At 34.1% G+C, this 21,561-nt stretch overlaps 1 protein-coding gene across 1 annotated transcript; it reads left to right on the forward strand.

Moving 5' to 3' along the window:
• The first annotated feature begins 12,912 nt into the window (after positions 1-12,912).
• Positions 12,913-14,239, forward strand: LOC126700967 (uncharacterized). The gene is made up of 2 exons (XM_050399125.1): positions 12,913-13,594; positions 14,091-14,239. The coding sequence occupies exons 1-2, from the start codon at positions 12,913-12,915 to the stop codon at positions 14,237-14,239; spliced, it is 831 nt and encodes a 276-aa protein (XP_050255082.1).
• Positions 14,240-21,561: the final 7,322 nt, after the last annotated feature.

The raw sequence follows: 21,561 nt of genomic DNA on the forward strand, positions 1-21,561 counted from the left end.
AATAAACAGAATTTGCTTAGTTTAATGGATAGAGTAACTTTCCAAAAATGGCATACAGAAATCACTTTAGAAATTAATAAAGAATTTTCTTTGTCAGAAATTGCTTTAATAGACTCAGGTGTTGATATGAACTATATACAAGAAGGACTAATACCTTTAAAGTATTATGAAAAGTCATTTGAAAGATTAACTCAAACTAATGGAAAAAAAGTTGTTAATTAATTACAAATTACCCAATGTTCACATTTTTAATGATGGAATATGTTTTGAAACTGTTTTTGGTTTAATAAAAAGCCTTTCTTCGAAAATCATTTTAAGAAATTCCTTTATGGATTTACTTTACTCCCTTGTAATGACAGATGAAGAAATTAAAATTAATGTGCTAGTTTTTGGACTCACCTCACCTCTAATTCAGAAAGAAATTCGTTTTCTCAACAAAGTCCCTATCCTAAAAGATATCAATAGAGAAAGAATCTATAGGGGACATTTGACAGAAAAATCACTTGATGACCACTTGACAGATGATGACATAAAAAAGTTTAAACAAGATATAGAGATAGAGGTTTCTTCTCTCATTGCCTTTTTGCATAAGCACCAGCATATAGTCCAAACACCTTATGAAAAAGAATTCAGTAGAAAGCATACAAAAGTTAGTACTATGCTTACAAGTTCCTTTAGTCAATATGATTGGACTAAACGAACTGATAGTTTGACAGATGTACCAAACAAAATTATAATAGATGACATTCTTGCACCCTTTGTAGTAATCTCAAACATTCATATAACAGATGTTTTAATAAAGGAATCTCTACTAGATTCTCTTTTACTAATCATTAAAGAAAATATTAATTGTGGTAATTTATTAAATAAAGATAGATTTAGTTTCTTAACTAACAAAGCTAATCATAAGTCTTTGACAGATTTTCCCAAGTCTCAAACAGATTTTTCCCAGACTATTACAATAGTTGATAAAAGACTTTATGGAAAAGCTTTATTTCACTTATTCTCACAGAATGAGATATAGTAACACATGCAAAATGGATAGAATCATGACAGATTTTGTAAAGTTTTTGAATTCCAGCCCCTCTAACATTGAAAGACTTCATCATGACTGCTCTTATACCATTACTCAGCGAGGGCACAAAGGTGTATAGAGAAAAGTTTGTTTTATTATATATACTTTAAATTTTAAAAATGATTTTCTTATAAAACATTTTTCATAGAAAGACAGTGGTAAAAGAGATTTAAAAATGAATTTGAAAGAAGCTTTGCATGGAAATTCTCAAAATAATATTTCAAGACATAATCCTTTTCCCAAAACCCAATTGCAGACTACTATGAGTAAAAGAACCTCCCAGGCAGACATGAAAGGAAAGGGCAAAGCACTAGCGGTGCAACCCAAACAATTCCGAAGGCCATCAATGAAGATCTCGAATAAGCATGAAGGCATCTTGATAGAGACAATATCCCTTCAAGACACATTGCTAGCAAAGGCAATGTATTCTTGTGATGGAAATAGTGAATTTTTGCAAGAAGTTCTTTGCATTGATCTTATTTTTCAAGAAGGCGAATTTACAGACCCTCCTTTTCATATTAAATTACTTCTTGACAATCTTCAAGCAGCCTTCACCCTCAGACAGAAACCTTTGTTCCAAAAGACCCTTAAAGCTTTGGAATTACATCTTGTTAGCACCAGTGCATTTATTGAAGCACTTGGTTGTCAACTCCTTGGCAAGGAAGATGGATATTCAAGCTCCACAAAGGCAGAATTACAGTCTCTAAAAAGCTATCTTATGGGAACAAGCTTTTCAAAGCTCCACCCTAAGATTTAGCAAAAAACGAGACTTGCCATTAGAACCTTACCCCCTGAAATCCAACAGAAAACTCATAAAACCATAACAAGTTCTTAGGACAGATGGATGTATCTTTTTAAAGTATTAGTCTCTATAGCATTTATCAGAACAGAAGACATGACAAACGACACATGGCTATCTCATAAAGCTACACGGTATGAAAGCTTTGGAGAAACAGAAAGAATTTATGAAGGAATAGGAGACAGATACAATCCCTATCCGGGATTACTTACCAACACAGAGATAGAGGATCTAGTAATTTGCGATCCTTTATGGTTATCTGAAATGCTAGAAGCAAACTTTATTAGCAAATTAATCAGAATTTCTAAAATTCAGATAAGTTTATTTCCCAAAGTCATCCAAGAAGTAGCCGCACAAATTGGAGGACTTAATCATATGAGGATTACTATTTGGAGCACTCTTCCAGCTTGGGACATTAGTTATTATATGGAAGCTCAGCCAGCACACATTTTGGTCCTTATTCATGATAGAGGATGTATCCCTCAATATAACTGGTATACAGGAGATACTTATTTATCACTTGATGATCCAGATGTTCTGGCTCAAGAATGGTCTAATTTCATGACTAACAAGATTTATGAAGTACAGAAAGAATTAGACAGAGGCTTCTACTTATATGGCTACACCAACAAGATAGTCATGTATGGTCCAAGACCTTCAGCAAGAAGGCTTTTTGGAAAAAGAAAGATTGCCAAGGATCCCAAACTAATGACAACAAAGGATCATGTTCCTATTTATCTTCCTATTTCATACTGCGTTCTATGTAGTAATTATGGAGTGATCCATGAGCATGAGCAGTATGAGGACAACTTCGATTCGCTAGATTATGATAACTACGCAGATATAGATTGATAGACAGACAAATATGCCAAGCAAGACAGAATGCTCTCCCGGACAAACAACTGCAACTGATCACTATTCACTAGTGACAGAACACTATTCACTAGCATGTGTGAATAGCTTCTAGACAGATCCAAATAGTTTAGACAGATACAAACAAATGTTCATAGGTCACTACTATTCTCTAGCATGCGTGAAAAGAGACCAGATAAATTCTCAGACATATTACTACTCATCAATAGTAATATTCTACAAGTTTCCACCGACAAATTAACTTTAGTTAACTTTACTAACTCAGGTTACTTTTGAAGACTTACTGTAATTCACTTCATCCATAAATAGATAGACTTTGAAGACAGAAGACAGGTTCCAAATTCTCTAAGATCCAAATTCTAGAACTAAGATTCAACTCTCAGGTTCAAAGCTTAGGTCCAAGATAGCTCTCTCTCCCTCAGAAAGACTTTTGTAATCCTTCCTCTCTTGTAACCTTGTAACCCTTCCCTTCAGACAGATATAATCTTGTAACTTTTCAGTTTCAAAGACAGTTTTACTTTGTAATATTGTTACTCTTTAGACAATGTTTTATTTTCAAAGCTTGTATCAAAGACAGAAGTTTTTATTCAAGTAAGATTTTACTAGTTTCTGTTTTCATATTCCACAATCTGTTTTAACTAATATTTAATATATCTATTTTGCTGTTTTCTTCTTTATCATCTATTTTATCATTGTTTATGCTTCCATATTACTTCAAATTTTACTAGTTTCAATTTTCATATTTCATACTCTGTTTTAACTTATTTTGAATATATCTATTTTGTTGTTTTCTTCTTTATCATCTATTTTATCATTGTTTATGCTTTCATATTACTGATGTGCTCTCTCTTGGGTAGTTATGTAGATATAAATTCCCATAATTAGACTTAATCCAAATCTTTGTTCCTCAAAAAAAAAAAAAAAAAAAAAAAGACTTAATCACATACATGATTGATTCCTTTTTGTTTTTAAGAAATAATTACAACATGCTGCTAGCTCCGCAGTTCGAACCCTTTCCCCTCCTAGACCCCCAAACATTTTGTATATAGGGAGGTGTTAATTCAGCTACAAGGCTTTTGACAATCATAATTATTCCTTAAAGAATTGATCTTGATTAATTATGTGTCATGATTTGAATAGGATCATATTAAAATATTGGTGGAGATGCTTTTACTAGATTGATTTAAAGAAGTAAAATGTGTTAGGAAGTTAGTGATTTTAAATAACTAGTCAAATTATCTTTAATTAAAGTTAACTAATTGGTACCACCGCACACCCTTGGTGCGATGGTCACTCCACAAATATAAGTGCTTGTGGAGTGTGGGGGGCAAGAGCCGGGATTCAAGTCTCCAGGAGGGAGCTTCACACACATATACACTTAGATTAGGTTAGAGTAGAATTCTATCTTGTAAAAAAAAAAAAAAAAGAAGTTAACTAATTGGTATCTAAAGTTAGTAAATACTCCCCAACATATCCTAACTCTTAAATGGCTAAATTTTAGGCCCAAAGTGGGATGGAACTCAAAATTGATAAGAAAGAAGTAAAAAAAAAGGAACAACAACAACAACCACGAAGCAAGATTAGGACCAGGTCTAAGAGCCAATCGTCACTTGGATCCTAAATCTAAGTGCTGATCAACACTCAACTCCCAATGCAAAGTGTCAATTAGAACTTGTCCCTTTGACAACTGCGATGAATCATTCATGAACTGATCAGTTTTCAATAGAATTTCAAACCAAACACGTGCCACTTACATGTCATTTTCGTAGGTTACTTATTTGGCAAAATGTCTCATGAAAATGCACTTCCAGATTCCAGTAACTCTTCAACTAATTTCAAAGCTCAACCCATTTACAAATAAAGCCCACAAATACAATGAAATTAAACATGAATTATAAGAAATTGACACATAATAAAGCCCACACAAATTACAAAGTAATTACAAGAATTTATTACTTAACTTAGAAGAAAACAAATTTTTTAAAGATCTATCAAATCTGGATATGTGGTGGGACTTGTTTGCTTTTCTCTCATATCTCTTGTTTTACTCATTTTTAATGTTACGCACACAACACTATTTTACAATATTTTTACAAAAAGTTTAGTTTCAAAAAAATATATATATTTTTACAGAAAGTTTTAAATGGCATATAGTTATTGATTAAAATTTGGATCCACCACCTATATATCCTTTTTTAACAACTAGTAATAATTTTTCATCTAGAATTTAGCATTTCTCTTTTTATTTTATTTTTTTTCTTGCCAAACACGGTTCCCTGTCTGTCCCTTTGGTCCCATTTTGCTTGCATGCTTGCATGATGGAGGCCTTTTGTCTTGGGATGAGTTCGGCCTAGTGAGTCGGATTTTCCTTGGCCCGAATGTGGTATATTGCAACCATGCAGCTTTGGACTTCAAAAGGCTTTTTATTGGGGGAGCCTATCATAAAGAGATGAACAACATGAGGCGTGACTGTTAATTTATTGAAGTGATGAAATGGCATGGACCATGAGCCCAATACGAAATATGAGGAATTTTGGGGCTGATTTCCCAACCCATATGGATATATGAAATGGGTCTTTGGGGCTTCATAAGAGTCAGGAATGGGCTGAGCGTTGGGCCTATAGCTTGGACTGGCTATTGATCGGTCAACGAGTTGGACCGAAGGGAAAAACCTTAACTGTTTGGTTATGTAAGCACGCAGTCTTAAGGTTAGTAGGCTACCCATGAGCCTCAACAGTACCAGGCTTGTCTGTGGGCCTTGGCTTTTTTCTTGACCCTTAGTGCTTCATAAAATTTGTTTGATATTGGCCTGATTTATTGAGTAAAAGTGAGCTTGAACATGCACCCTTACAGGCAACAGCATATACTAATCAAGTAAATAAAATGAAATTTCAAAATAATAATAATAATAAACCAATAAAGCAATAACGAGGACTGTTTATTAGACATTCATCGTCAATTTGACTTCTTCAGAACAGTGGAACAGGGTCAAGGTAATTACAACTAGAGGCCCATTGGGCTAATTACTGGCTGTTGCATTTTTTAGGCCAAAATGGCCCATTAGCATTAATTTTTGAAATATTTAGCAACAGAGCACTGTTTCGAAAATAATTAGGGAATTACCACTTTTTCTGGTACTCGAGCTTGGTGAGCTCGAGTACCATCTTTTCATTGGTCAAACATCTTCTTAAAAAAAAAAACGCCGCTATAGGGCCCGAAAACGTCACTATAGGGCTTAAAAACGCCACTATAGGGCCCCTTGAACCTGTTATGGGGACTTATAAAAAAATTTTGCAGGAAAACGCCGCTATAGGGACCGAAAATGTCACTATAGGGCCTCTTAACCTGTTATGGGACTTAAAAACGCCGCTATAGGGCCCGAAAACGTCACTATAGGGCTTAAAAACGCCACTATAGGGCTCCTTGAATATGGGGCGATGGTGGATTAAAAAAACATGGTACTCGAGCTCACCAAGCTTGAGTACCAGAAAAAGTGGTATTTCCCTAATTATTTCCGAAACAGTGCTCTGTTGCTAAATATTTCAAAAATTAATGCTAATGGGCCATTTTGGCCGCATTTTTTAGGTACTTAGTTAAAAGATCAATAGATAAGACTGGAATGGGAAAGAGCAGCAAGCAAAGGGACTGTGTGTAAGTGTAAGTTATTTAACATCGTCTGCTTATCTTTGCTTGAATTGTGTCTTGGGCTCTTCGCTCCAACCATGGCCGAGTCCAATCTTTTGTCATTGATTGAGTGGTTTTTTTGCCGAAACTAGAAATCCAAGAAACATATATACGGCATAGATATGAAACATGAATGCAATTGAATGCATATATTATATTTTAATTCAAATGACAATACAGGGACGAAAAGATTAAAGAACGTAAACTAGTATAGCAATAATGGAGAAGGAAAAAAAGAAAAGGAAAAATAAGCACATAAATTTAGATTGAGAAGTACTACATGCATAATATTTTTACGATACTTTCACAACAAATTCTATATGTAAAGTTGTCACTAGTTTTAATTTGAACCTACCACTAAAATTTCTTTTTTTTCCACCAATAGGAGCAAATAACAATCTATCACTTCGAAATTGTTGGGAAAATGTTGTGAGAATAACATTTTCCATTTAGCCTATAAGCAAATATTTTCATTTGGTTTTTTGCATATAAAATTAATTAATAATGGGTTTAAATCCATTTGTTTTAGCCTAGTTATCAAAATTGAACCCAGCATTGAACTGTCAACATGATGGTTTGATGTTTCACGGGTTCAACAATTGTGTCATTAATACAACCATAATATTTATAATTTATTTTTTATATATATATATGTTAAAAATTACATAAGAACAAAAAAAAAAACTATAAAATATTTTTTGAATAAAAAAAACTATAAAATATGAGACAATCTTAAATTTAAACATAAATATTCAAGCATACCAAAGATTGAAATTATTAGAATATTATTGCTCTAAAATGTATTCAAATACATAATTTCATTTTTTTTTTATGTACAAAATGACTAAAAATAAGACACTTTAATTGATCTTTTGACAGTTATTAAAGTAAATTTTTTTGATCTTTTAAGCTAATTACTTCAAGTATAAAGCACAGAACTTAAAAAGCCCATAAATAAAAGTGCAAAATTTACTGACTATTTGCTAAAAGTAACTTTAAATTGAAAAATCCAAAGGTTCAAATTAAATCCCACCTGTTCGGTATTTTTTTTTTCTTTAATCTGATATTCCTTTCACATTGAACCAAAATTTTGTATAGTCTATTGATTTGACGGTTCAACAATCAATTTGATACAATCCTAATAACTATGAAATTTATATAAATTTCCTAAGAAATCCTAGCGTCTATAACTTTCTTTTCTTATTTATTTTCCGTTTATTTTGGCGGATTACATTAATTATTTTTTTACTAAAAACATATTATTTAAAAATTAAATAATAATAAAAAAGCTTAAGATAAATTTTAATTTTTGCTCCAAATGGCAATTTAAATATCGGATCTCCAAATAATTGTGTTGGATCTCCAAATATATCCTAACATTAAATATTGTTTTTCTAGTTGTAAATATTGTAATATATACATTTTTGAGGGGGTGTTAATTAATTGCACAATTATACCTCACCATGGCTCCAATTATGGCAAATGAGTTTCTGGCTCATCTCAAGAGAAGCCTGCACCAGAAACTCATTTGCACAAGTGATGAGCTACAGAATTTGATTCCCATATTGTACATGCTTTCCAAGCTATCATGTCCCTATGAAACATATATCTTATTATATATGTCCAGGTTGTGTTTTAAGTTATTCATTTCAGATACTATACTACAATCCATGTGAAATAACTGTGCTTGTGAGGTAGTTTGAACTAAAAGTTTTCACACACACTGTTTCTTTTTTTTCTTTTTTTCTTTTTTAGAAAGTACACACTTTGTTATTGAATGTGGTTAACTTGAACTAAAACTAGTAAAGTTTGATAGAAACCTAATCATAACAATGTGTCAACATGCAATCATGGCTCAAATATGTTAGTGGTAACCGATCAATAAGGTTGGCTTCCGAGTACCGACAATACCTTGGGAACATTAGCAATATTCTGTTCAGTAACTTTAAAGTTTTCATGCAATTAATAGATTGCACTAATGGAGAATATAATCTTCCAAAACGGAAATGCTGCCATTAGCCCCTTGTTTTGAGTTTGATGTACTTGTCTTTTTAGTTTTTACTTGGTCAAAGCCCTTTTTTATGAACTAGTCAAAAAATTTCTTGCACTCATCATAAGGGAATCTGGAAAAGGAGTGCTAAACTTCTAATATTACTTGCGTATGAAGTACATAAAAGCATTCAAATTGTTTGTCGAGAGCATTGGTGCTTGGTGCACTATCTGCTTTCTTTTAGGAAAAGAATGGATTTCAAATCCCTTTTGTATTTATTTTGTGCCGACGAATGTAATGTAGAATTTAATAGCATATTGTTTACTTTGTGCAAAACAATGCTCATTGGGAGGACTGAAACTATTATTAGTCTATCATATATGTTCTAGATTATACTAAAACAAAATAAAATTAGATTGCATAATTGGAACGTGGAGGCTTTCATTTTTTCATTATGGACTAGATAATGTGAGGCGGCTGCCAATGACTCTGGTCTTATATGTATGTTGACTAGAGACAAGACATCTAACCCTCCACCTTTTGACTCAACTTAAGCAATCAGCAGCAAGTGACCATGTGACAATATCTTCAAAAGATTAACTTTTACTTTTTTCAAAGGCTTCAATAACTACCTATGATAATCCACTCTTTATACCTCTAGACCCTTGTCCACATTGCTGAATACAAAATTTTCTCTCTATTATGACATAGTAACCTAATTTTTGTATTTTAAATTTTTAACTGACCATTTCTTAAGATACACACGTTTGATTATTTATAATATATTTAATTTTATTAGAATGCTATTTCTTCATTCATTTTTTATTATAATAAGTATTGCAGCAAACTATTATTTTGGTTAAAGGGATGCTAATTCAATGTGGGTATTTTTGGGGTTTCATTGGGCAAAGTTGGACAAAAATGCTATTTTGCATTAACTAATGTGAATACTCTTAAGTGCTATAACCTTCAAATATATATATTTTTTTTAAGTGATGTAGCCTACTATCTTTAATTAAAAGAACCAAGACTTAAATTTCACTCTTAATTATTGTAATTATCGAATTATCTATATTAAAAAAAATCCTTTATTGCAATTTCTTTTTGCTAAAGAGGGATTTATGGGGATTATCAAACTCAATACTCTAGGAGAGAAAAGGCTCCATCTTCTATTAAAAATGGTAAAATAATATTTTAGTCCCTAAACTTTATCAAAAGTTTGTTTTTCATCCCTACACTTTAAGAAGTTCATTTTTTGTTCCAAAATTATTGAAAAGTTCATTTTTCATCCTTAAACTATTGAAAATATTTTATTTATGTTCTTAAACTTTACAAGAAGTTTGTTTTTCATCCCTAAATATTTAAAAAAGTTCTTTTTTCATCCCTATTTTTGTCTCTAAACTATTGAAAAAAACTCTTTAAAAAGTTTAGGAATGAAAAAATAATTTTTTAAAATTTTGGGGATGAAAAACAAATTTTTAGTAAAATTTAGGGGCTAAGGTAATATTTTACACTATTAAAAATTATTGGCTACCTTAAAAAGTCTAAATTGGGTTTCAAGTAATTGCCAATGATAATAGCATCATTTGCGATGTTTGATGTTTATGGTTCTAATTAATTCCACATTCCCTTCCCTCACTATCTACTTATTAGAAAAAGTATAAATTCATTAAAATTCAAATACATTGCCACAAATATTGCATATGGAGTTATGGACTTCAATTTTAAAAAAATTAATAAGATTATACTAAGATGTATCCATGATATTCGTTATTTCTTTAGAAAATCTATGGATTTGATAGGAGAAAAGTGTGTAAACTCTAGGAGCCAAATCCTCTTATTTGAAGAGATTATTGGTAATACAATAATACTTATCAATAGTGATTTTAGGTAAAAGTAATATTACATTAATTACAATCAATCATCTCAACAAATTATGAAATTTGTTGTTTACAAGTCTGTTTGGATACCGTTTATTACTGGAAACTGAAAACTGAAAACACTATAACAAAATAAATTTTAAATATGTGTATCGTGTCGTGGGATCCAATTTTAATAAAAATATTACTGAAAAAAATACTTATAAGTCCTGTAAACAGTACACAAGACCCACTATCTAAAAACGCTTTGTTAGAAGACGCGGTTACTTGTAATGAAATACTTGGAACAAAAAATATTTGCGACGTAAGCAATCAACATTAATTAATTCGTGATGCAAGCATCGAAGCTGTAGCTGACTGATTAATTATGAGCTGATTGGTTTGGAGGGCCCTCTCTGATTTTTTATTATTATCTCTAATTCTCTATACAGTATACACTGTGAATCAAAAAAAAAATATACAGTATACACTGTTTATTTCTTGGCAGTTTCCAACCCACAGCGGCGATCAAGCCTTTGCAATTTTTTGAACTAATTAAATCCAGTAATAGGTTTCATCCTTATAATATTGCTAGTGAGAAGAAAAAGAATAATCCGATTTTGTTATTGAACTTAGTAATTCATAAAAATGTGTATCTGATCTGAATTCTGCGCGCGCGCGCACAAAAATATAAAAAATAAAAATAAAAAATTGAAAGATATGTGTTATAGAATTCACAAATCACAACCAGTACACTCTGCTCAAATAAATAAATAAATAGTTTACAACCAGTACACTTAACACACTTAGCAAATGAAAGTGAAATATAAAATTGAAAAGTATGAACCGTAAAGTACTTCTGTAACTGAAAGATATGTATTATATATTACTACATTAAAATAGAAGAAGAAATGATAAGCAAGAAATAGTCTATGTTACATGTGGCTGCTGGTGGCCTTATTAAAATATATATATAGTCTTCTTCAAATATGGCTATGATCTGTGAGGGTAAATAGTTTTACCCTTCTTGAAACTGCAGCTTTTGGCATTGTTGGACTTTTAAGGCGTCAGAGGAAGATGGAAGGCAAGGAGCACCGAAAACATTTTCCACGGATTCGGCTACGTATTTAAATGCCATTCCCTTTACTGACCTCCTCTTTGCTGGAATCACACTTCCAGGTTTTTGTTTGTTCAACCATATGGGTTCAGTGACTGTGACCTGTTCTTCACTTGGGCTCGATTTCACAGCCTTCTTTGGCTCCATATTGGTGCAGATCACCCCTCCACTTGGGTTCAGCTTCATAAACATCTCTGCCTCTTGCATTTTGCTCATTACTACAGCTCTCCTTTCACTAAATTTGCAACAAATTTGGTTTCCAAAATGTGAATTTTTTCGGAAACCAAATTAGGTGATTTTTTTTAGGAGACAAGCATATATATGACAATGTCACAATGGCCTATTTGCCTAAGAAAGTGGTATAGGAAAACACACATAAAAGAAAGGTAAGGCCTTCGCACCAATAAAAAAGAAAGGTACGGCCTATTTAGAAAAATTTTAAATATACTAATTATTTTATATGAACGGCCCAGGATAGAAACTTGGAAGTTAAGTATACGAGTGACTAAAGTGTTTCTAGAATTCCTATCAAAAAAAAAAAAAAAGTGTTTCTAGAATATTTTTGGGGGTTACAAATGCTTCTGAAATGAAAATCGTGCTAATCTGATATTTGTACAGTAGATTTATCAGTTTAATAATATTATTCTCATTCTCTATTTTTCAATTTTTGTTTAATTTTCTTTTTTTCCAAAGGGCTAATAATCCCCCCAAAAAGCAAGAAAGTTTGAAATAATATTCCTTCTTTGAGTGACTGACCTTCTTACCCAAAAAAGTCAAGTGTGTCTAGTTATTTTATTTTTACCAAAAAAGAAAATTGGTGATTGAAAACGTTCTCTCTCTCACTTTCATACAACAGTTTTTGATTATCCTTTCTAGAATTTTTATTATAAATTTATAAGCTAGCCGAGTGAAATAAAAGGTGATCACATTGTCACATGCTAATTGCTAAATAAGTAAATAGTTTAGTCCCCAAGTAAGACGGATTTTTAATTCTGATTTTTCTCTGCTCCTGTGTTGCCATTACCACAGTTATGCAATAGTCTGCTTACTAAGCTACAGTCTGCTACGGCTGTGAAAAATGAGAAGCAAAGAGTACAGCAATATGAGGTACAATAGGGTGTTGCAATTGGAATTGGAAGTAGTAATCAAGTGGCTAGTATAGCAGCTGGAAAAAGGAAGTGTAGTGATCAAGTGGACACTACAGAATCAGTCTTGGCAAGTGCAGAGCTATTAGAAACAATTGAGGCAGTGCCATTTCATGAAGAATTTATGCATTGACTTGGAGCAGTGTAGGCAAATTGTATGACAGCTGGAAATTAGTTATGTTATAAGCACACGTGTAATATTAGAATAGGATTAGCTTCATAACAGTTTTTTTTCCACCAAAATAAGGAGTTACACTGTATATATAGGAGTAGTGGTGATGTATAATTCATTGATTTTGTACTCTCTTTTCATTGTTTTTCAATAAGAATCACAGTTTTATTTAGAGAGAGAGTCTTCTAGAATTTTACAATGTGTCAGAGCATTGAAGCTTCTTCAATGGCGTCCACTGAGTCAACCAATCCATCTGATCCAATTCAAGTTCAGCCTTCACAATCTGGTTTGAACCTTAGCAATGATTCTACTACTCTTAATCCTCCCAATCCCTATTTTCTCAATTCGAGTGAAAATCTAGGCAACATTTTGGTTACTCAACCATTGCTTGGAATGAAGAATTATCACTCATGGTTTAGAGCAATGATTCTTGCTCTTACTACGAAGAAGAAAATTGGCTTTGTGAATGGAAAGATTCCAAAGCCAGATTTGGATTCACCTTTGTGTGAAGATTGGGAGAGCTGTAACACCATGGTGCCTTCATGGATGATCAATTCTATGCATATAGATGTGTCCAGCGGCATCATGTATTGTGAAATGGCAAGGGAGATTTGGATTGAATTACAGAATCTCTTTTCACAAGGGAATGGTCCCAAGATTTACAATATGCAGAGAGAAGTTTCTCATATTTCTCAAAACCAGATGTCAGTGACAGAGTATTACACCAAATTCAAGAGACTTTGGGATCAATTGCTTAATTACAAGCCACTTCCAGAGTGTTCTTGTGGTGCTATGAAGGTGCTGAGTGCTTCACATGACAAAGCTTATGTCATGAGGTTTCTGATGGGGTTAAATGAGAATTTTGAGACTCTTATTGCCTGTTTGGAAGTTAAAAAAAAAGGAGGGGGAGTAGAGCAAAGGGAGGGAGAGTAATTCAATTACCTTGTTTAGAAGTTTTTTAAGGAATGAAGAGGAGGAGTTTGGAGGGGTTTCAACCACCTCTAACCCCTCATTTTTAATTTCCCCCAAATTGAAAAGATTTGGAGGAAAAGTAGAGTAGATAAATTATTGACTAGATAAATTTCCGAATTTATTCTTTCTAAATTAATAATAGACCAATGTTGCAAGTCCATTTTCAAATAGTGGTAAATTTGTCTATTTTAATCATTTCCTCTCCTCTCGATCCTAATTTTTAAAATATCCAAACAAGGGGAAGGGTTAATTACTCTCTTCCCCCTTACTAGTTTTAAAAACATCCAAATAAGATGGAGGGGAACCATTCCTCTCTACTCTCCTCCCCACTACTCTCCTCCCCTCTACTCTCCTCCCTCTCTAAACTTCCAAATAGGCCATTAGAAGTCAAATTGTCATGTCAGATCCATTTCCTTCTATGAGCAAAGTTTATGCACCGGTTCTTCAAGAGGAATCTCACAAAAACATTGGACATGGAGGTTCTGGCACACCTCAGTCTAATGCCATAATAATGTATGCTAATACAAGAGGGAATTCTAGAAGTGCCAATTAGAACAAAGGGAATAACAAAAGGGAGAAGCCTTTTTGTACTCACTACAACATGACTAGTCACGCGGTTGAAAAATGTTACAAGTTACATGGCTATCCACCAAGATACAAGCCAAAAGGGAAATCAAATGCCAATGCAAATCAAGTCTCCTCTAAACCAATAGCAAATGTAGAAAATTTCCCTGTTGCAATGATTCAGTGTCCTATATCTAAGGCACAATGTGAGCAGTTGTTGGCATTTCTCAATATTGGAGGTAATCTTGGTGATGGACATCATGCAGCCACTATGAGCACAATCATTACAAGTACTAGTGTTGAAGGAACTTCTGGTGTAGTTTCTGATGTGGCTTCTGCTTCTTCTCAACCTTAGTTCAACCTCATGTCAAGTATTCAATCCAATTTCACTCCCAATTTAGAACATTCAATCTTTTCTGCAAAAACAGTCAATAGGGAAGCCTTTAGTGAGTCTGATTGGGTAATAGATACAGGAGCAACAAATCATATGATCCATTCTATTTCCTATTATACATCTACTACTGCTACCTTAAATGGTGAGACTACTTTAGTTACACACATAGGGACTGTCCAAATTTCAGAAAAGCTTATTTTGTATAATGTGCTTTGTGCTCCTTCATTCAGTTCCAATCTCATTTCAATTAGTTAGATAGCAAAATCCATTCTTTGTTGCCTTATTTTATTTGGAAATCTTTGCTTTATCTAGGCCCTTGCTCCTTGGAGCACAATGGGTCTAGGTAGGGAATGCAATGGTCTTTACCTGCTAGAAAAGAGCTATTCAACTCCAACATTTGTTTCTGCTGTAGTTTCTGTTAATAAAACTCAACCACATGTATGGCATTCTAGACTAGGACACTTGTCAAATGACAAGTTGGCTTTGTTGAATAACAATCATGTACCTCTTTTTAATCCTTTTGAGAAGTTTCATTGTGATGTATGCCCTCTAGTCAAACAAAAGAGGTTACCTTTTAATAAAAGTACTCATATTACTAATAATTGCTTTGATTTGATTCATTATGACTTGTGGGGTCCATTTTTTGTTTCTACTATGAATGATTGTAAGTTTTTCTTAACTATTGTGGATGGTGCACTTGGGTATACTTATTGCATCATAAGTCTCAAACTTAAGGGGGTGTTTGGATCATCAATTTTCATAACTCATAATTTTGTTTCCATAACTCATGACTCAAAAATGGTGGGACTCATAGCTAGAAGTCTGTTTGGCACCACCATTATTCTGTTTCCATCACTCAATTCTCTGATTTTTGAGTGATGAGTTATAGAAACTGAAAACACATTTTAGTTGTTTTTAGTTTCCATAACTCATAACTCAATGGCATTTCCGTAAATAACACTACATGGAGGGACCCACTGTCAGATGAAGCTGCAACTTTTGACCATCTCTTTTTTTTTTGTTTTCTTTCTTCATTGGGTTCAGTGTGTGTGTTTCTTCCTCTTTTTTTTTTTTTTTTTTTTTTTTTTTCATTGGATTCGGTGAGTTTGGGTACTAAAAAAAAAAGGATAATTACACATAACCCACCTGTGGATTGGGTGAAAATCACCTTACCTACCCGTGGTTTGAAAAGTGTCACTTAACCCACCTGAGATATGTTCCGTTTGTTTTCCGTAACCCACCTCTGTTAAAATCAGGGGTAAATAAATGTTTTTGCTCAAATTTTATGTCTCTCTCCTCCCAAAACAAAAAATAGCACAAAAATAGAAGAGAAACAAGATTAAAAAGTGGAATTTGTCTCTCTATATTCACACAAATTTTGAACATGAAGAACATACCCAAAAAAAAAAAATTTATTCGCACGTTCACACTACTCTGATTATTTTAATGATTTTTTTTTCCTTATTTTTTTCTTCCTTTTCTTTCATTTCATCCCAGCCATCTCTCTCCTCACATTTTCTTCTCCATCTTCCCTCTGAGTTTCTCTCTTTTCCTCCATCGCCGATCTGCACAAGCCCATCCACCATAAACCCAGCTCGTGTCCCAAGCTCCGATCCAGCCCTTCCGCCGACCCAGCTTGCCAATCTCCGCAGCCCATTTTGCCAACCCAACTCACCGATCTTCCTCCACTCCTCACCGGCCCAACTCCCCCACCCAAATTTATTCCTCCACTAGCCGCCGACCCTCACTCTCGCCAACCCAAGCCTGGGCTTCACTGTGTTCAATGTGGGTTTCAGGTTTAATGGTTTGTGGGTTTGATGGTGGTGGATTTTGGCCGTGGTAGTGGGTTTGTGGTAGTGGATTTTGGTTTGTTTTGTGGTGGATTGTGGGTCAATGGTGGTGTGGCTGGATTTTGTCTGGGTTTCGTGGTAGCTAGGTTACTGGATTTCGTCGCCATGCCTCCCTTCTTTGGGTGGATCATGGTCATGGTTTAATGGGTTTTGTTTTTTATTTTGTTTTTGATGGGTGGATCATGGTCGTGGTCTGGGTCGCTAGATTTTGTTTTTGATTTTTTTCTTGTTAATGGGTTTGGTAGTGGATCATAGTTGGGTATATTCTTCATGTGCAAAATTTGTGTGAATGGAGAGAGAGATAAATACCACTTTTTGATCTTGTTTCTCTTTCATTTAGTGTTATTTTTTGTTTTGGGAGGAGAGGGACATAAAATTTGAGCAAGGATACTTATTTACCCCTGATTTTAACAAAGGTGGGTTACGAAAAACAAACGGAACATACCTTAGGTGAGTTAAGTGACACTTTTCAAACCACGGGTAGGCAAGGTGATTTTCGCCCAAATCACTTGTGGGTTATGTGTAATTATCCAAAAAAAAAACAAAAAAACAAAACTGCACCAAGTGACAGGTATGGGGCCCACAAACAGTGTGAAAAATATTGAGTGATGACATGTAAGTGATGGTGCCAAACGGGTAGGGTATTTTAAGTGATGAGTAATTAGTGATGAGTGACGGAAATTGAGTGACAGAAATTGAGTGATGAAAAAAAAAGTATCCAAACAAGACCTAAGCCACCTTGGAGCATTTTTGTACAATGGTAGAAACTCAATTTTCAAGAAAAGTAAAAACCATTAGAATTGATAATGGTACATAATTCATAATGAAAGAATTTTTTGCCCAAAAAGGTAATTTACATCAACTTAGTTGTGTTGAAACTCCTAAACAAAATGCTATTGTGGAAAGGAAGCATCAACACATCTTAAATGTAGCAAGAGCTCTTAAATTTCAATCAAATTTACCTATGCATCTTTGGGGTTATTGTATCCTTATTGCTGTGTACTTAATAAATAGAGTACAAATATCCATTTTATCTCACAAAACACCCTTTGAAGTACATTTTGGTCATGTTCCAACATATTCACATTTGAATATTTTTGGATGCTTGTGTTATGATTCAACTTTCTCTCACAACAGGTCCAAGCTTGCACCAAGGGCAAGGAAATGTGTGTTTTTGGGTTATCCTTTTGGAATTAAAGGCTATAAACTTCTTGATTTATCCACTAATACAGTCTTTGTTTCCAAGGATGTGGTTTTCCATGAACACATATTCCCTTTTGCATCTGATAAATGTGATTTTTCTGATCCTTTTACTATTTTTTCTAAAGTTGAAGCTCATTCTTCTAGTAAAGATTGTATAGATAGCTTTGTTACTCCCATTGGTATTATAAAGGTTCCAACTCAATATTCTAGTACTTGTGATTCATCTTTTCAAGTTCCAGATAATCTTGTTACAGTTCTTCCAACATCTCCTTCCTCAATTTCTGAATTTGCAAGACTTGATTCTTCCCAACCTGATTCAGCTTCTTTCATTGCTCCTAGTCCTACACTGCTTATGGCAGTTCCACCACCTATCAGAAAGTGTACCAAGGCTCACCAAACGCCTGTTTACTTGCAAGACTATGCTTGCAACAAAGCTGTTACTGCTCATCCTCCAGGTTTACCATATGATATTGTAGATTTATCGACTTACTCACATTTGGATCCTTCATATCAGTCCTATCTTATGAGCATCAATGCTTGTCATCAAGAGCCTGCTAGTTTTTCTCAAGCAATTTAGGATCTAGCTTGGAGAGCAACTATGGATAAGGAAATTGAGGCACTTGAGAAGACTCACACTTAGGTTCTTACCCCACTGCCATCTGGCAAAAGTCCCATTGGCTATAAGTGGATATATAGGATCAAACTTAATTTTGATGGGACTGTGGAAAGGTACAAGGCACATTTAGTGGCTAAAGGCTATACACAAAGGGAAGGTCTTGATTTTTTTCTAGAAACCTTTTCTCCTCTAGCAAAAACTGTTTCAGATATAGTTTTGCTTGCTCTTGCCTCTGCCAAGGGATATCCTTTGCATCAATTAGACATTAATAATGCCTTTCTTCATGGGGATCTTGAAGAAGAGGTATAGCTTACCACCTAGTTATCATAGTAAGGGGGAGTCCTTATCTTCCAATCCATCCACTCCATTGGTTTGTAAGCTAGTCAAGTCCCTTTATGGCTTGAAGCAAGCTTCTAGCCAATGTAAAGCCAAACTTTGAGCCACCATTTTGCAGCTTGGTTTTCACCAATCACAAGCTGATCATACAAATGGTTCTTTGTTTACTACCCTACTTGTCTATGTAGATGACATAATCATCACAGGCAATGATCCAAGTTGTGTTGCAACCTTAAAATACCTATTGGACCAAAAATTTGGGATTAAAGATCTTGGTTCACTTAAGTTTTTCTTAGGATTGGAAATTGCAGGAAGTGAAAAGGGAATTAGTTTGAATCAAAGGAAGTATGCCCTTGAGATCCTTAAAGAGACAGGAATGATTGGATGCAAACCTACAAAATCACCTATGGAACAACAATTGAAGTTATCTAAAGGTGATAAAGAATTGATTAAAGATGCTGAACAGTACAGGAGACTAATTAGGAAGCTGATGTACTTAACTCTGAGTAGGCCAAATATCACCTATGCAGTGCATAGGCTTAGCCATTTTTTGTCTCAACCCAGGGTACCACATATGAGGGCAGCAACAAGGATTCTGTAGTATATTAAATGCACACCAGGGCAGGGTATATTCTATCCTACAGAGTCCGATTTACAACTTAAAGCCTACTGTGATGCACATTGGGCAGGGTGCCCTGATACTAGGAACTCTCTTACTGGTTTTTGTTTGTTCTTAGGTAATACCTTGGTGTCTTGGAGGTCCAAGAAGCAGAGTGCAGTGTCCAGATCATCTGAAGAAGCTAAATACAGGTCCATGACCACTACTACTTGTAAACTAGCTTGGATATTATACTTGTTGAGGGACTTGCACATCACACATGAAAAGCCAACATTGATGTACTATGACAACTAGGTAGCATTGCACATTTCTGCAAATCCTGTGTTTCATGAAAGGTCTAAACATATTGAGGCAAATTGCCATATAGTTAGAAATAAAATTCCGGATGAGACAATTAAAACCTTTTATGTGTCATCTAAGAATCAACTAGCTGATATTTTTACTAAGGCACTTGGGGTAGATAATTACCTAAGGTTGCTGAGAAGGTTAGGCTCATTTAATATCTTTGCTCATTGTATTCAGTATCTTGAACAGACAGTTGAGAATCAAGGTGCAAGAGCTTTGCTCTTGAGGGAAAGTGTGAAAAATGAGAAGCAAAGAGTACAGTAATATGAGGTACAACAGGGTGTTGCAATTGGAATTGGAAGTAGTAATCAAGTGGCTAGTATAGCAGCTGGGAGAAGGAAGTGTAGTGATCAAGTGGTCACTGCAAAATCAGTCTTGGCAAGTGCAGAGCTGTTAGAAACAATTGAGGCAGTGCCATTTCTTGAAGATTTTATGCATTGACTTGGATCAGTGCAATTAGATTGTATGACAACTGGAAATTAGTTATAATATAAGCACACGTGTCATATTAGAATAGGATTAGCTTCATAACAATTTTTTTTTCCACCAAAATAGGGAGTTAGTCATACAGTTTTAGCTTGTTTACATCATGCATATATAGGAGTAGTGGTGATGTATAATTAATTGATTTTGTACTCTCTTTTCATTGTTTTTCAATAAGAATCACAGTTTTATTTAGAGAGAGGGTCTTCTAGAATTTTACAACAGAAAAACCATTATAAGCTTATTTATCCGATCCTTTTTCTTTGCATATATTCCATTCTCACTCTCAACGCAATTGCCGATTTCAATCCCAAGAAAGAAGTATATAACTTAATGGTTTTGCTCAAAAAATTTCAAAGGGTACTCTCCACTTTGTAGTGAAAGAATGCAGAGTGCATACACGGAAGATTTCTTTTGGTATAAAATATTGTTTCTCAAAATATCACTTTTCCCAGAGCGTAGTGTTTGTGAATTGCTGAGGTTGTATATTGCATTGACTTTGGTGTTTGTGTGTTGCTGAGTGTGGAAGCTGCTATGAGTTTGAGAAAATGTATTTGGGATTTGCGGATCTGCGGTTTATTGCTGTTAAGGTTTTTTATCTTCCCAATTTAATGATTAGGATTGCAATTTGTAGAGTCTGAATTTGCTGAATTATTTGATTGGTTGCAGTTGATGTCATCTGAGTTTGCCTTATAATTTGTAGGTTCGCTTTGGGTTTGCAAAGACCCTTTCTATTAATGTATTGTTTTTTGGTGCGACAATTTATGGATTGTTGTTTGTGGGACAATTATTGGTTTATATTTATTGTTTGTGTAAATTGTACATAATTGTAAGCATTTACATAAACCATATATAACATATTTGCATGAATATTATAAACTACTCTGTTTAGTTTACAAAAATGGATTGTTAACAAGTGCCCTTAGGGCACTCGTTAGCATGACCCTATATTTTTTACCAATGAACTATTGTGTATGGTAAAAAATAGCTATGCACTACAATTGAAAAGTCAAATTTTTTGTTTTGGTTCCACCAATGCAACCTCATTTTAATAGTTGATGGTATTAAAAATAGCAATATAATTTTTTAGCACTACCAATAATAATGCTCTAAGAGAATAATGTCAGCTGCGAGTGTTAATTTTTTAAGGGGAAAATATAGGCTATATGTATAATCTATGGGGGTACAAATAATATGGAGCTCGAGCTCAATTCTTGAAGTGATGAAATGACATCGACCATGAGCCCAATACGTAGTATGAGGAATTTTGGGCTGAAATCCCAACACATATGGATAGATGAAATGGGTCTTTGGGGCTTTATAAGAGTCAGGAATGGGCGGAGTGTTGGGCCTATAGCTTGGACGGGCTATTGCTCAGTCAACAAGTTGGTCCTAAGGAAAAAACCTCAGCCCATGAGTTTGATTATGTAAGTACGCAGTCTTAAGATTAGTAGGCCATGAGCCT

Source organism: Quercus robur, chromosome 9, assembly GCF_932294415.1.
Source record: "Quercus robur chromosome 9, dhQueRobu3.1, whole genome shotgun sequence".
NCBI classification, from domain to species: Eukaryota; Viridiplantae; Streptophyta; class Magnoliopsida; order Fagales; family Fagaceae; genus Quercus; species Quercus robur.

Excerpts from the sequence above, each read along its gene's own strand:
- LOC126700967 (XM_050399125.1), top strand. The coding sequence starts at position 12,913 with ATGTGTCAGAGCATTGAAGCTTCTTCAATGGCGTCCACTGAGTCAACC. Across the intron at positions 13,595-14,090 it reads TTTTGAGACTCTTATTGCCT|ATCCATTTCCTTCTATGAGC; the intron begins GTTTGGAAGTTA and ends TTGTCATGTCAG.